Here is a 16,726-nt window from a genome sequence, read left to right as displayed (position 1 = left end):
AGAGTTTTGCAAGAACCTTCCATGGGGCAGTATCAGGGGAGGGAGAACTCCTGGACTTCAAAGACAAACAGAAGTTGTATTCATTTTCAAAAATTCATCAGAGAAATAAGACACAAAATGTTCATTTCAAAAAGCATATTTATTTTGGGTAAAAAACTTAAACTAGTACTGATCATTAGATGCATGTCACTAAAAGTTGTATTCAAACACAATTGTCCTGGATTTTCTTAACTGTGCGCTAACACCATCAATATGCGTTACTATAAAAGTTGCCAAAAACTGCGTGTGCCCAATTTGCATTCACAATTTAACTGAACAGCAGTGTCAATAATTGGCTTTTTAACAAGCAATTACTGGCACTACATTTAATTGGAACTTACACTTGTAAATTTATGCACAAGTTAGGAAAAAAATGGGCGCAGAATTGGGAAGGTCAAGGGCAGAATGGGGATGTTCTCAGCATTTACACACGTTACAGAATATGGGGATTGTACGCCTAATTTAGGTGCGTACATTTGCACCACATTTCAGTTGGTGCAAATAGCTGTGCCTAAAGTAAGGCGCGACTCCCGGGCATAAGAGCTATTCTATAAACCGCCCATAACTTTAAACGTGGCTTATAAAATAGCACTTTTTTCGGCACAGAGTTTTAAGGTACCATATATAGAATCTAGCCCAAAATGGTATTTGTGCAAACAATGTGTTTTAATGTGTATTAAGTGCATAGCATAAAACAAACCTTAAGTGCAAAAGAAAAACTATAGCCCATTCTTAGTGCAAGATGAGAATCATCAGTATGCAATGTTATATTGATGACTATGCTTCAAGAATAAAAAGTAAACTCTGTTGTATAAAGAAATAATTTTCCATTCAAAAACATGCAAAGAATAAAAGATTTGACACTACAATTATAGGCACTATATTTTTTATTAATAGAGAAAGCAAACTCTACAAAATGATTTGCAAAGTATAAAACATATAATAAGGTCTGTCTTAGACATATCACCTTATTCTAGAATGCAGAATACCATCAGTTTCTAGAAGACATGCTACATACCAAACAGTTCTACCCAGCAGAACTTAATGTGGTTTAGTAATTTTACACTAATGTGTAATAGGAAACAAATGCTGCACTTCCAAAAGGAGAAAAAAATGTTAAACATAATTTAATACTATTTTCATACAGTTATGGTACTGGTACTCTCTTCAAATGTATTCTGAAGAGTGCATTATAAGTTTACAGTCCGTTCTCGCTATTCGTTGGGGTTAATTTCCTAGAAAACCTTGTGAATATTGAAAACGCGAATACGGAACCATTGATCCTATGGAAAAAGAAGGGGTTAGGTTCCTGTGTGACCCTGTTAAGCAGCAAAAGTGTACAGTGAACACCATAAACTCATCATTTCATGTAGCCTTACTTATTATAGTGTGCATTTTTACACCTTTTTGTTTGTAAAAGTACAGTATATACAGGTTTTTGGTGTAAAAATACTCAAAACACAGCTCTATGAATTTCTTCTTCCTCATGGGAACACATGGAGTAAGGAAGCACATGGAAGAGAGAGAGAAGAAGCAAGAAAGAGCACAGGGGGATAGGGATTCAGGTTTCCTCTGCGACTCCTTCAAATATTTTGAAGGCCATTTACTAACTGCACATATTAACACAGTTATCACACTATCTACTGCAGGGCTCAGTGCATAAAACTGAGACAAGTATGAAAGCAGAAAGACCAAACACATTGGAACTGTCAAGCAAAACGATCATGAAGGTCTTTTTCTCTCACTGAACAGCTAGTGTTCGAAGTCACATTATAATCTTGACTACAAACAGAAGAGAAAGAAGGGAATGATGTCAATTAATAATATGCCACAAGCAAATTCATAATCTTGCTTCCAGGTTTTAGAGCTGTGTGTACTTATTTTTCATTTAATTTAATTTTCAAGGTAAATAACCCGTTAACTGGGAGGAATACAGAAAAGGCCATGACAATGCCCACCATTTTCCTTTTATATAAACACTGTTCTTTACTGCTCCAGCCAAGATGTTCATCACTTGTTTCTCCTTTCTAGTTCCCACTGAATAACCTAAAGAATTAAATGAAAACATAATAGAAATGCTTATCGGGGGGAAAAGACATTCGGAAAAATGCAAATATAACATTTTGTAGCTCTTAATACATTAGCGATATTACTCTTCTTAAAAACACAGATATGATGTTCATTTACCAGGAAAAATGAATATCTTTGTAGCAGTGTAGAAGAAAATTACATTTTCTAAAAGGTGTCACTGTTGAATTCTCTTAAGAATATAAAATGATGGCAATATAGATCTGTTTTAATATTATAGGGCTATTTCACAAGACTTGAAGAGGCAAAATGCCAATTCCACAAGCATCAACATCAATGATCAGCAGATCTGGCAGATTAGCAGAGTCAAGTGTTTTTTTGTTTGTTTTTTTTATCATGGTCATATGATTCACAACACACTTAGAAAGACCTGGTTTCAATACTTTCAAATTTTCTGTTATTGCACTCAGCATACTTCAGAAATAAAATTACCTGTTTTGCATTATTGTTAGCTGTTTTCTTCATCTCCTCTAGTAAACCTCTAGAGGTTTTCAGATCCTAAAGGTAAAAATGAAAACACCACATGTTTAATTGTATTGGAACTGGAGAGCTCAGGATAGCTTTACTATGGCCATTCAGTTCAATGCCTACTTATTTAGATATATTGTTGTGTGCAAACGTTTATACACCCTTAGTTAAATGGTATAGCTCAATGAATCTCTCAGGAGGAAAGCTATCAAGGTATGGTAAACGTTGAGCTTTTACTGAACCCTGATTTACCATAGGAGTTGAACATCTGGTGGTAGCCCAGAACCAGAGGTTCCTGAATCCAGTAGTAAATGAAAAATGCTGCTTGTGAGCCATCTCGCAAGCAACATTATCTGATCTTCCCAGGAGCATCAGGCCGCACAGCCATGACTAGATGCTTCCTGACATGGCTGAAAGGGGCTGGCCACTGCTCATAAGAGGGACCTCCTGAGCCCCTCCACCCCCCCCCCCAAAAAAAATGTACCCTCTACCAATGGGCCTCACCATCTAAAGACATGCCCAAAGCAAGACCCCCCCCCCCCCCCATATTAAGGGCCTCCCCATAGCAGAAACCCTTCCCCCCAACACACAGAAATCTCCCTCCCACCCTGGGGTCTAGTGGGGTCCAGACAGGAGCTATCCCGTGTCATTCCAGCCCTTACCGGTGCTGGGTTCAATATGGAGTAGACAACTCCTAGAGGTAGTCTCGCAGATCAGATTTCATACACGTTCACCGCAAGTTGAACTATAAAATTTATATATTAATAAGGTGTTTTACATGGAGTTGATTGTTTTGTATATCATTACTATGTAACCCTGAATGACCTAAATTTCACTGCATTTTTACTAGAAATGCTGCATTAATACTCTTTAAGTCACATTAAAAGGCAAATAATACGCACTATAACCATAATGTAGCTTGATAACTACCCCCAAGTGAACAAAAGTTGATAATCGCTACATGGTACAGGGTTCAACATGACATCTTTCTACAAATGTTAATACATAATCGCTATTTGAAGGTTATTTTGCAGATTCAAAATAAGAGAACAGAAGATATGGCAGGTGTAAGTTTGTGCATTCTTTTGCTCAGTACTTTTATAACACTTCCTTTGACAGAAATAAGTTTCTAAATGTGTTCTGTTGTGAACTTATCTCCCTGTTTACTAAGCCACACTAGCGGCTGCTTTGTGCGCTAATGGCGACACAGCCCATCCACTTTGAATGGGCTGTGTCGGCATTGCTGCGCGGTTTAGTAAACAGGGAGGTAAGGGTCTTTCTATTGTTGCTTTTAGAATGTTTCCCACCCTTGCTTGCAGAACTTTTGATTTAGAAATATTAGGTCTTTACGTGCACTATGGGGGTAATTCTAGAAAGAAGGAACTAACACTTCCATGGCAAATATACATGTAAATAACTAGATTACTGGCACATATGCAAATAAATACCAAAATTCCAGCTATGAGCTATTCTGTAAATATGCTCGTATCTTCCACAGTGTATATTTTCCAAGTGGGCATACATGTGGGTGGAGTCTGGGCAGGATTCACATTTATGAATGTACGTTCATCTCTGGTATCTAAGCATGAGCATTTACACCAGCTCTATGGCTGGCATAAGTGCTCATGCCTAACTGCAAATGGGCATATATCTAGTTATGCCTGTATTCTATAAAGGACTGTAGGTACCTATTCCTTTTCAGAACAGGCTCCAATCAGGCATCCCTTATAGTATTAGGCAAGTTCAAAGTGATATATATTGAGAAGAATAATCCTAATCATAGGTACAGTACATACTAGGTTCCATATTAGGTGTCACTACCTGAGAAAAAGATCTAGGTATCATTGTGGACAATATGTTGAAATCGTTTGCTCACTGTGCGGTGGTGGCCAAAAAGCACAAAATGTTAGGAATTATTAGGAAAAGAATACAAAATAAAACAAAGAATATTTTAACACCATTGTATGGCTCCATGGGGTGACTTCACCTTGAGTACTGTGTGCAATTCTGGTCATTGCATCTCAAAAAAATTATAGCTGGATTAGAAAAGGTAAAAAACAAGGGTGACCAAAATGATTCAAGGGATGAACTCTCAGATGAGGAAAAGCTTATACTTGGAGAAGAGACAGCTAAAGGGGGATATCACAGAGGTCCATTATTAAGATGGACTTGGGAAAATCCACTGTTTATTTCTAGGGTAAGCAACATAAAATCTGTTTTACTTTTTTGGGAATCTTGCCAGGTATTTGTAACCTAGACTGGTCACTGTTGGAAACAGGACACTGGGATTGATGGACCTTCAATTTGTCCCAGTATGGCAATGCTTATATTCTTATAATTAGAACAGGGAAACATGAATTGATTTTGAAACAGTAAATAAGTACAAAGACTAGGGCAATGGTTCCAAACCTGTACTGGGCACCACTAGCCAGCTGGGTTTTCAGGATATCCTTGATAAATATGTATGAGAGACAGTTGAATATAATGGAGGCAGCAGACATGCATCTCTGTCTCATGCATATTCATTCAGGATATCTTTTTTTAGCTTCTGCTCACCTCCCGTGCTCACAGAGAGGAAAGTACTGTACTTACAGCCATAATATTTAATGGCATATAACTGTACTAATTTTGAATACCACATTATCATTTGATAATGCATTGAACCCATCCATGTGGTCCTAGAACTCGCCGGACAACATGATTCCGCGAAAGCGAGCCTGTTCCCAGAGGAGTGCAAATCAGCCATCTTGCTACCACCGGTCAGGTAGCCCTGAGAGAGGTAGCGAACGAAGCTGCAGACCCCACAGCGCATAGGCAGCTCCCGGACACCGCCAACCGCTCCACGTGCAGATAGCTGAGGCTGGGAAGCCAGTCAAGGAGGGTGCATTGTTCCCCAACACAAAACAGCCCAACAAGCGCACATCCTACAACCTACAACAAGAGCACAGACTTCAGAACAGTCAAAGAGCAGCACGAGAGGCCTTCCACTTGTGCCATCACCACCCCTCTCTGTGCAAAGAGAATAAGCGTCTTGAGGTTCTGACTCAAAGCACCAGGAACGGCCTGGTTGCCAGGAGCTCGGGTGACCAGGCAGCATCTGTGATTCTCAGACACAAGGAAAAGAACCAAAGAGAGGATTTCTTCACCCCACTGCAGAAAAGCGTCCCTCCCAGCAGCACAACGTATCACATATTCTGCGCTCAGAAGAACTGCAAATCCTACATTTTCAAAGGACCATGTGTTGAGATTATTTGCCTAACTCCTAGCCCAATCATCATCTAGACTAATTCTTCTTCAGTACAGATGTCTTCTTGCTGATGATACTCTCCTAAAAAATAGCGGATTTCAGATCGGCCAGCAGTGCATGAAAACCAGCCCAGGGCCCACACCCTCTCCGCCCTGCATCAAACACCAGTTACAAAGGAAAACTGATTCGCCCAACCACATAGGGAAATAAACCACGAGAGGAATAACCGAACAGGAGATGGAGAAAGTAACTAATCCCCAACAACAGCCTCCCAGCCTCCTACTAGGAGCCTGAATCCAGCCGACCGCAACAAGAAAACAGGTATTTAAGCACTCCACGTATGTACACTGATATCCCGCCGCAGACCAACAACTGCTGCACTCTGATAATCTATAAAGTACAAACAAAAAGAACCCAGGTTCATACTGCCATAATGAGGTGGCCTCCTACCGATATGCCTGACCATGCAGGATATTACTAGTTGCATTTCCCCTGATACACTGGAACACCACCACATCCCCGTGATTCACAACTCATTCAGAAAGTCCAAGCCCAAAAAACTGTACACCTCACGGGCCACTCAAATGATACTGTGGACAGAAACTCAGTCTCTACCAAGGCTCCCACCAGTCCTGAATGTCCTCATACCACTCATTCCAACAAGGCCATGTCCGATTGACCCACGCCATCCAGGATCCGCTTTCTATCATCCTTGCCAGACACATCTCAGCAGTACAATGCAATCCCCATTTAACTCCAGTACCTGCTGCATATGTCAACGCCAGGTCCGTACAAAATAAGTTTCTCATAATCGAAGACCTCCTTGAATTAAGCGACCGTGGCCTCCTATTCATATCAGAAACCTGGCTTACATAAGTAGATAGCCCAAACCTACCTCACCTTCTACCACCCGGCTACAATACTCTACATTCCCCAAGAAGAGACAAAAGAGGAAGTGGTCTCGCACTCATCTATAAAAGCTTCTTTCAGGTCGCACTAGTCACTTTAGCAGATGACTCTACCGAATCAGGCCAGATTGGCCTTCTCTGTGCTTACTGTCCCGCCAGGTCCCTGGCCCAAGTCTGAGCAAACGCTAGCTGAGGTCATTCCAGCAACTCTCTTACACTTCTGTAGGCTGGTTATACTAGGGAACTTAAATTTACACCTAGAGAATGATGACATCACAAATGTCAGGAACTTCAAAACATTCCTAGAAATGAGCGGAGCCGACTCACTCTACCTATCACGGGCCACACCCATGAGCACATCCATACCCTAGACTTCATTACCTCTCTTCCTAACAACTTAGATGGATCATTCAACTGGGACACCCATCCCTTGGTCTGATCATGTCAAACTCAACTTCACCATAGATATCTGTTTCTCATGCCCATCCAAGCACAAACCCCATAAACTGATATCCACCAGAGGAAAAATAGATGAGACCACCTTCTGGACCAACCTAAAAGATGATCACCCCATATACCTTGAACAACGAATCACTCAAATCAATCTGGGACACTAACATGAATTTGGTGCTACACAAAATTGTGCTGATCAGAACCAAAAAGGTTAAAGACAACCAAAACATCCCCAAGGTACACAGTGGAGTTAGATAAGCTAAAAAGGGAATGCCGATGTCTCGAAAAACAATGCAGAATAAGCCACTCTTCTCCTGATAAACTTAACTGGAGGGTAGCCTTTTGCCATTACAAATCTAAGGTCACCAGTGCAAAACAATCCTATTACAGCAGCTTAATAAGCCAAGACACCTTAGATAACAAAAGCTTTTCACCTTAATAAGAAGTCTAACTTCCAGTGCAGTGGACGATTCTCTACAACAACTTATTCCAACCACCTAAACCTTAGTAAACTTCTCCAATAAAATCATGTAAATTCAATCTGATATATCACCACTGCCAGACCGACTTGGGAATTAACTCCAGACCCCGAAATACGGCCTCTAAGGGGAACATGCCATACTCTGGATACCAAGTCAGACCAAAGCTGGTCCTCATTCCACCTCTTGTCATATGACACAGTAAAATCACTCCTGTTCAAATGTTCAAGATCCCACTGTGTCCTAGACTAATTTCCCATCACCCTGCTCCCTTCTATTAACGGCATAATTCAACAGGCTTTTGGAGACAGGTTTGCTTCCTCTTGAAGCAAACCTGGAAAACTGGAAAAATCGTCCTCACTCCCACACTGGAAAGTCCAGGCCTTGATATGTCATTACCAGCAAACTACCGTCCTGTAGCCAGCATTCCCCTTTTCACAAAGATACTAGAAATTTATGTCAGCAGGAATTTTATTATTATTATTACTTGTCACATTTGTATCCCACATTTTCCCACCTATTTGCAGGCTCAATGTGGCTTACATAGTACCGTATAGGTGATCGCCAATATCGGTATGAACAAATGCAGAGTGATGTTGTAGTAGAGTACGGTTCATGTGTTGCAGATACGTTAGGGAATTGTAAGGGGGAAGAGTTAAGTTATGTCCAGTACGAGCTTTGGTTTCATTGTGTTGCAGGGTTAAGGCATTTAAGTTGGATCGTTAGGGTATGCCTTTTTGAACAGGTAAGTTTTTAGTAATTTCTGGAAATTTAGGTGGTTGTTTGTTGTTTTCACAGTGCTTGGTAATGCATTCCATAGTTGTGTACTTATATAGGAAAAGCTGGATGAATAGGTTGATTTGTATTGGAGTCCTTTGCAGCTTGGGTGGTGGAGATTTAGGTATGTTCATGTTGATGCGTTTCTGGTTGGTAGGTATATGAGGTCTGTCATGTATCCCGGGGCATCTCCGTACATGATTTTATGAACCATGGTGCAGAGTTTGAATGCAATGTGTTCTTTGATTAGCAGCCAGTGCAGTTTTTCTCGTAGGGGTTTGGCGCTTTCGAATCTCGTTTTTCCAAATATAAGCCTGGCTGCTGTGTTTTGAGCAGTTTGAAGTTTCTTTAGGATTTGTTCTTTGCATCCCGCGTAGATTCCATTGCAGTAGTATCTCGTACCTGGAAGGTTTCTCCATCCTTCACCAATCATAGTTTGGGTTCAGACCAGCTCACAGTACAGAATTCTTACTGCTCACCCTAACCACTTATAAAAACAGCACCTATGCAAGGGAAATCAGGTGCTACTGCTTCAGTTTGTCATCTTAGCAGCCTTTGAAGTGGTCGATCACGCCCCCATACTTGAAAGGCTGAATCAAATTGGCATCTCTGGCCCAGTCCTCAAATGGTTCAGGGGATTCTTATCCAACTGATGTTTTTTGGTTAAACAAAATCACCATCTCTCCCATTACTGGTTCCCAGAATGTGGTGTTCCACAAGGTTCCTCACTTTCATCCATTTTGTTCAACTTCATGTCCTAACTGGGCTCGCTCCACAAGGGACTAGGTGAGCTCCTTCTTTCATATGCTGATGACAACCTGCTTCTACTTCCTCTCTTCCCTCCTATGATCTTATTCAGATAGTAACAACTGGGATGGACGCTATCAAGCTCATTTTCAAAGCACTTAGCCTCCCAAAGTTCCATAGAAACCTATGGAACTTAGCCTCCCAAAGTGCTTTGAAAATATGCCTCTATACTACTACTACTTATTTCTATAGCACTACCAGACGTACACAGTACTGTACTCTGGACATGAGGAGATTGTAAGCTCTCTCGAGCAGGGACCCTATCTAATTAGGACAGACAAACCTTGGCCGTTGCAAATAAACTAAAATTGAATGTGATGAAAACCAAGACTCTGTGGTTCCACAACCCAGGGGTAGAAGTTCCCTCCTCAATAACATTATACGACGGCAGATCAATCGCAGTTGAAACAGAGGCTAGAGTTCTTGGTGTAATCCTTGACTCCACTCTATCCTTATCCTCACATACCAGTCTTCTCTGGAAGAAAACATTGTTCAAAATTGACTTGTCGATCGCTCTTTGACCAGAAAACCTTTGCCTTGCTAGTCCAGATGTTGATCCTGCCACACCTGGATTATTACAACATCCTGTTTCTTGGTATTAAGTCCCAATACCTAAAGAGGTTACAGACGATATAAAATACTGCAGCACAGCTGATTTTCAGCCTAAACAGATATGACTGTGTTTCACCTTACTAGACTAAACTGCACTGGCTCCCCATGGCCAAAAGAATCAGGTTCAAAGCTGCTTGTATAATCTTTCAAGTACTATATGGCCTCATATCCAGTCTCCTAATTAAAGTATCAGCATTGAGTATAGCTCGATCAATAAGACTTAAGGATCAATTGTTCCTCTCCCCTTTACCACACAAGGGAACTAGATTCCTAAGAGTTTTTAGCTCTCTTTTCCCGGTATTAGGAACCACTCTATGGAACTCCCTTCTCGTGAGCGTTAGAACAGATTGGAACTACCGAAGCTTCAGGAAGAACTTAAAAACTTCTTGTTCTCACAGCCAAGCAAATAACTGCTCATCTCCAAAGGCCTCTTGAGATTCTGAGATTCTTAACGGACCTGATAATGATCTCTTGTTTCTCCCTCTCCAACTATAGGCTTATGCATATGTTCCCTCTTTGTATTTGGACTGGGAGAGAAAGGAAACATTTCTCTTTCTAGTGTTCTATTGTGGATATAGAAGCCCTCCAGGAGAGTTCCTGTAGTGGTGTTTCTTGCTGTCTAGAATGGCAGTGTCTTGAGGCATTTACAGTGTGATAACCACGAGTAAAGGAGAGAGCTACCCAACTGTTGCTTGATCTAGAAATCCATAGTATTCCGTTTTAAATAAAGGAAAAAAAAATAATTTGCAGAGGTCAGATTCAACCACTGGAGTATCAAAGGGTGCTTGGAAGGCAGTAAGCCCCAAGTCCAATGGAAAGAATAGGGGTTAGACATACCCTTCCCCCGACAAATATACAATTCCCTAGTAGCGTAGCAACACCCCTCCCTCCCCCCATTCCCAACTTTATTAAACTAAATCCCTGGTGTCTAGTGTCATCCCCACCCCTTGACCCCTCTTGCCCAGACTACCAAATAAGAAAAACAGACCGACCCTGCCTCGTGCATCTCAGGATGCATGGCATGGAGTTGAGTGCCGCCATTTTTCAAGACAGTGATGCTGGAGAATTGGATTGACTGAACAGAGAGATCAGTTCTGGGGTGGAAAGTGTGTGTGTGTGTGTGGGTGGGGGGGGGGGGGGGTGGACACTGGACTACCAGGGAACCATGCAGAAAGCTATCGTGGGCAGGGGTTTTGGGTCAGAGGTTCTCCCTAACCCTTCTACACCACCTCAGATCTGGTAGTAGATTTCTCATCCTGTAGACATCAAAGCATAGATTAGGAACTTCTCTGCATTGTTGCAGATTAGTTAATAGCCTGTTTATCAAAATAAAAAAAAAATAACCTATTTATCATGCATTTTAATATGCTGTGCACCTGTCTACCATGCAAATTAATTTGATTGCTGAATCCCTTTCTGCATCATTCATACTATAACAAGTTGGTTGATCGCTCGTTAACCACGCACTGCAGCCTAATGTTAACTTTCTGCACTGGCCCCTTAATGGTGAGTCTCTAAATTATATTTAAACTGTTCTTATTAAATGGGGATAGCACAAAGTAGTCAATGAACAAAATGCATAGAATGGGAGGCTACTTTTGGGACATACAGTGGCCCTTGCTGATTTTGTAAGTTTGCCCACTAACAAAGACATGAGCAGCCCATAATTGAAGGGTAGGTTATTGGTAACAGTGAGAGATAGCACATCACAAATTAAATCCGGAAAATCACATTGTGGAAAGTATATGAATTTATTTGCATTCTGCAGAGGGAAATAAGTATTTGATCCCCCACCAACCAGTAAGAGATCTGGCCCCTACAGACCAGGTAGATGCTCCAAATCAACTCGTTACCTGCATGACAGACAGCTGTCGGCAATGGTCACCTGTATGAAAGACACCTGTCCACAGACTCAGTGAATCAGTCAGACTCTAACCTCTACAAAATGGCCAAGAGCAAGGAGCTGTCTAAGGATGTCAGGGACAAGATCATACACCTGCACAAGGCTGGAATGGGCTACAAAACCATCAGTAAGACGCTGGGCGAGAAGGAGACAACTGTTGGTGCCATAGTAAGAAAATGGAAGAAGTACAAAATGACTGTCAATCGACAAAGATCTGGGGCTCCACGCAAAATCTCACCTCGTGGGGTATCCTTGATCATGAGGAAGGTTAGAAATCAGCCTACAGAAAGGAAAAAACAAGATGGCGTCCGGAAGGGAACGCTAGTCAGACGGCTCGTTACCCGTTTCCCCTCAATCCTTTGAAAAAAATTCTTTTTTACCTTGTTTGCGATGCCGAAACGGAGGGGCAGGCAGCGAGTGACTCCCTCCACAGCTGCCGTGATTTCGGGACCGATGGACCGTTTTGCGCTGCCGGTGAGAATGCCGGGGCAAGATTCCTCGCTGCAGGAGGGAGCAATGGGAGGTTCTTTGCTCCCTCAGCTTGAGGCCGACATCACCTTCAGCCCCGAGCAGCGGAGTCCTCCGATGATGCCGGCAAGGGGTCTACAGCAGGGGCAGGAAGCACTCAGTGTCTCTGACCTGGAAGTGCATTCAGCTGAGGGAACTGCAGCAGACCAGGAACTACCGGTTGTGGAAGTCGGAGGAGCAAGACCTAGGGAATTGCTGGCTGGGACCAAGGAACAGACAATGAAGAAGGTTTTGACTGAGCTTGCTATATCCAGTAAGTCATTTTTGCCTATTAAACCTGGGAATATAACTCTTGATTCGATTTGGGAAGCCTTGGTGGGACTTGAGAACTCTTTTACACAGAAGATATCTCAGGTGCTACAGGTAACTCAGATGCCTTTGGAAAAAATTGAAGTTTTAGAAACCAGAATGAGTAACACCGAAAAAACTTTAATTTCATGTAATGAAGCTCTAAAAACTTCACAACAAATACAATCAAACTTGATAAAAGAGAACATTATTTTGCACCAAAAGACTGAAAATTTGGAAAATCAACTAAGAGCTAAAACTCTTAGGTTGATTAATTTTCCAAAAACTATTCAAATGGCTCCACTAATAATGTTTAAAAAATATTTATCAGAAATATTAAAAATTCCAGAACAAGCATACCCTCCGATTTCTAAAATTTATTATTTGCCTCCATATAAAATTGAGAAACAAAAGGGTGTAGTGGACCAACCAGAACAAGGACCTGATGCTTCATTCGACATGCTGAATTTAACACAAGAACTTCAAAAAGAAGAAATGATAACGATTCCTGCAACATTGATTGTCTCCTTTGTGTTAGAACCCGACCGTGATTGGGTTCTTAAACAATTTTTTCGCCATAGAGATGACCTCTTTATGAATACAAAAATTAGAATATTTCCGGATATAGCCAGAGTTACACAAAGGAGACGTCAAGCGTTTCTGAAACTCCGTCCAAGGGTTTTACAGTTAGGAGGTTTATTCTGGTTAAACTTTCCATGTAAATGCGTGATTAAAGTTAGCTCAGTCAAATATATTTTCTACGATGCATGTCAGCTGAATAATTTTCTTGATACTAAGTTAGCGGCTAGTTCTAGTCAGCAATTCCAGGCTTTGTCTACATCTACTCCGTAAAAAGGAATATAAGGCATGTTATGTTCTCTTCTTTTTTTTTTTTTTCTTGATCTTGTATTCATGAAAAAATTATTTTCCTGGAATTGTACCTTGTTTTTTCTCCCAAATTGTGGACTTGAAATGGACGAGATTAAGTAGTTTTCCTATATATTGATTTTCCTATGAAAAATATGTATACTTTTTTCCATTTTTTCATTTACAAGTGTTCTTGTAATAAATTGTTAAAACTTATAAATAAAATAATTAAAAAAGAAATCAGCCTACAACTACAAGGGGAGAACTTGTCAATGATCTCAAGGCAGCTGGGACCACTGTCACCACAAAAACCATTGGTAACACATTACGACATAACGGATTGCAATCCTGCAGTGCCCGCAAGGTCCCCCTGCTCCGGAAGGCACATGTGACGGCCCGTCTGAAGTTTGCCAGTGAACACCTGGATGATGCCGAGAGTGATTGGGAGAAGGTGCTGTGGTCAGATGAGACAAAAATTGAGCTCTTTGGCATGAACTCAACTCGCCGTGTTTGGAGGAAGAGAAATGCTGCCTATGACCCAAAGAACACCGTCCCCACTGTCAAGCATGGAGGTGGAAATGTTATGTTTTGGGGGTGTTTCTCTGCTAAGGGCACAGGACTACTTCACCGCATCAATGGGAGAATGGATGGGGCCATGTACCGTACAATTCTGAGTGACAACCTCCTTCCCTCCGCCAGGGCCTTAAAAATGGGTCGTGGCTGGGTCTTCCAGCACGACAATGACCCAAAACATACAGCCAAGGCAACAAAGGAGTGGCTCAGGAAGAAGCACATTAGGGTCATGGAGTGGCCTAGCCAGTCACCAGACCTTAATCCCATTGAAAACTTATGGAGGGAGCTGAAGCTGCGAGTTGCCAAGCGACAGCCCAGAACTCTTAATGATTTAGAGATGATCTGCAAAGAGGAGTGGACCAAAATTCCTCCTGACATGTGTGCAAACCTCATCATCAACTACAGAAGACGTCTGACCGCTGTGCTTGCCAACAAGGGTTTTGCCACCAAGTATTAGGTCTTGTTTGCCAGAGGGATTAAATACTTATTTCCCTCTGCAGAATGCAAATAAATTCATATACTTTCCACAATGTGATTTTCCGGATTTAATTTGTGATGTGCTATCTCTCACTGTTACCAATAACCTACCCTTCAATTATGGGCTGCTCATGTCTTTGTCAGTGGGCAAACTTACAAAATCAGCAAGGGATCAAATACTTATTTCCACCACTGTATGTTTTGGTTTTGTCCATTTATCCAGCAAATTTTCATGTTACGTTTACCTCTTCAACAACAAATGTTCTTACTTGATACTTTCACTGCTAAAGTATCTAAACAAAAAAGGAAAAAATTAATTTTGCCATTTTATATGCTATGCTATTTATGTTTTATATACCACACATATTATCCATAATGGACTTCTAGGCAGTTTACAAAAACAGAGAAAATATCTTCCCTTGAAGAGGAATATCTAACAAAAACAATCATTACATTTAATAATTCTTATCTAAACCCTTAAAACCAAGCATTTTAAATCTATGAAGACTCAAAAACATATGTTTTTAAAAGTTTCTGAAAAATAAAAAGAGGAAGCGCCTGTCTTAGATCAATTGGCAACAGATTCCAAAATTTAGCGCCTTGAACTGAAAATAAAGTATTGTAAATAGATTTATAACGTACATTTTTTTTGTTTAAATCATCTTTATTAAACAGATGCCGACATTACCAGCAAAACATCAGAGATTCACCAGATCTTGTCACTCAATGCAGAACCAATAAACATTTTGAAATTTTTCCCAAAACTTACTACCCTACCCCCCCCCCCCCGGCCTACCTCCCTCCCCTTACCACCCTCCTCCCTTCCCTCCCTCCCACAGTTCGTGAAGACCACTGGTATTCATCACAGTCTCTTGGAGGCACCCTCATGGCCAATTCAACAGCTGGCTCCTCGCCCTGGGGTGCAGGGTATCCCAAAAGCGTTCCCAGACACGCTGAAAGACTTCTTTTTTGGAAGTAATGTCTTTGATATCAAAGCGTTCCAATTTAAGTCAATCATATGCATTCTCCACATTGTGAAAGTAGGGCCCATGGGCTGTCTCCAGCAAAGTAATATGACTTTCTGGCCAATCATAACCGCGCGGAATAAGAAACATTTAAATCCCAACAAAGCAGGTGTTCGGCAGTGAAACACATTGAACAACATTAATGCCTTCCTCAACTTGTTGATTCCATTTGTAGCTAGGTCCCCCCTTCCAGGACCCAGCCGGGCTTGACCCTGCTTAGCTTCCTTCTTCACCTGACTGTTGCCTCACTCCACACCACCTTGGCCTGTTCTGGGAACTCAGCGCCAGACCCCCTGAGAGCTTGCAGGACTTCCTCCTCTCTCTATTGTTTCCACAGAGGCTCAATCAAGGCAAAACATTTATAAAAACAAACAAACTTTATTTTCTTGCTTCCATTCAGCATAGACACAAAAGGAAAACACCTTACTCCCAGGTTGTTAAGGTTTGCTGCCAAAGTCTCATTCAGGGTTTAAACAGTCCATATAACTTCACTTTAGCCAAAATTACTTATTTTAGGGAACAGTACATTATCAGAAAGAAAACACAATAGCTTGGTAGGTTGCAGGCCCAGACCTTTCCCGTATGGAACAGTTTACACAGTCTTTCTTACAGCACAGCTACACAGCTTTGGTCCCACCTGGTTCAGACTGGGGTTTCAATTGTGCCCAGCCCTCTTTCTCTCCCAGGGGCTGCACCTGTTTCCTCTTTAATAGAGATCTCCCCCAGCGCCTCAGTCTCTCTCCTCTGGTCTTCCACCAGTCTCTCCAAGGCACAGCTAGCCACCCTCTTACAGCAGCTTTTCGGGTTTGAGCCAGAGCTCCAATCTCCATCTGTTCCTCCTCTAGTCCTTCAGTAACCTCCATTTTATCCTCCTCTTCAACTTCCCCCGCCCCCAACCTCTCCAGCTGGCCCTCATCACCTCCCTCACAGACCATTTCCCAATCTTCTATCTCCTCCCCTAATTCTTGCACAGCCAGGTGGGGAAGAGAGGGATTCTAGGACTGGTAGTTCCTCCTCTTCTTCCTTAACCCGGCCAACTTCTCTGCCTCCGGTAGCGCAGCTTTCTGAATGTGGGTGTTGTGCACATGAAGTCTGCCCCGTTGGGGTTCCCTGGCTGCCTGCACCCCCCTTCTGCGTGCCTTCCCAGATCCCCTTTTACCTACCCTCTCACACATAGTACATTTATG

General features: G+C 41.8%; 1 protein-coding gene across 2 annotated transcripts in view; it reads right to left on the bottom strand.

Annotated features, from left to right (window-relative positions):
* Positions 1–919: 919 nt before the first annotated feature.
* MTBP (MDM2 binding protein) overlaps positions 920–16,726 on the bottom strand; it is a 177,210-nt gene continuing 161,403 nt past the window's right edge. For both annotated transcript variants that reach the window (XM_030218586.1, XM_030218595.1), the window contains 2 exons: positions 2,560–2,625; positions 920–2,085 (listed from right to left, as the gene is read on the bottom strand). In XM_030218586.1, coding sequence (XP_030074446.1) covers positions 2,050–2,085; positions 2,560–2,625 — 102 coding nt within the window. In that variant the 3' untranslated portion in view covers positions 920–2,049. The remainder of the gene's footprint in view (positions 2,086–2,559; positions 2,626–16,726) is intronic.

This window comes from Microcaecilia unicolor, chromosome 1 (assembly GCF_901765095.1).
Source record: "Microcaecilia unicolor chromosome 1, aMicUni1.1, whole genome shotgun sequence".
NCBI classification, from domain to species: Eukaryota; Metazoa; Chordata; class Amphibia; order Gymnophiona; family Siphonopidae; genus Microcaecilia; species Microcaecilia unicolor.
The sequence above is the reverse complement of the archived record's forward strand: the minus strand, read 5'-3'. Positions and strand labels throughout refer to the sequence as shown.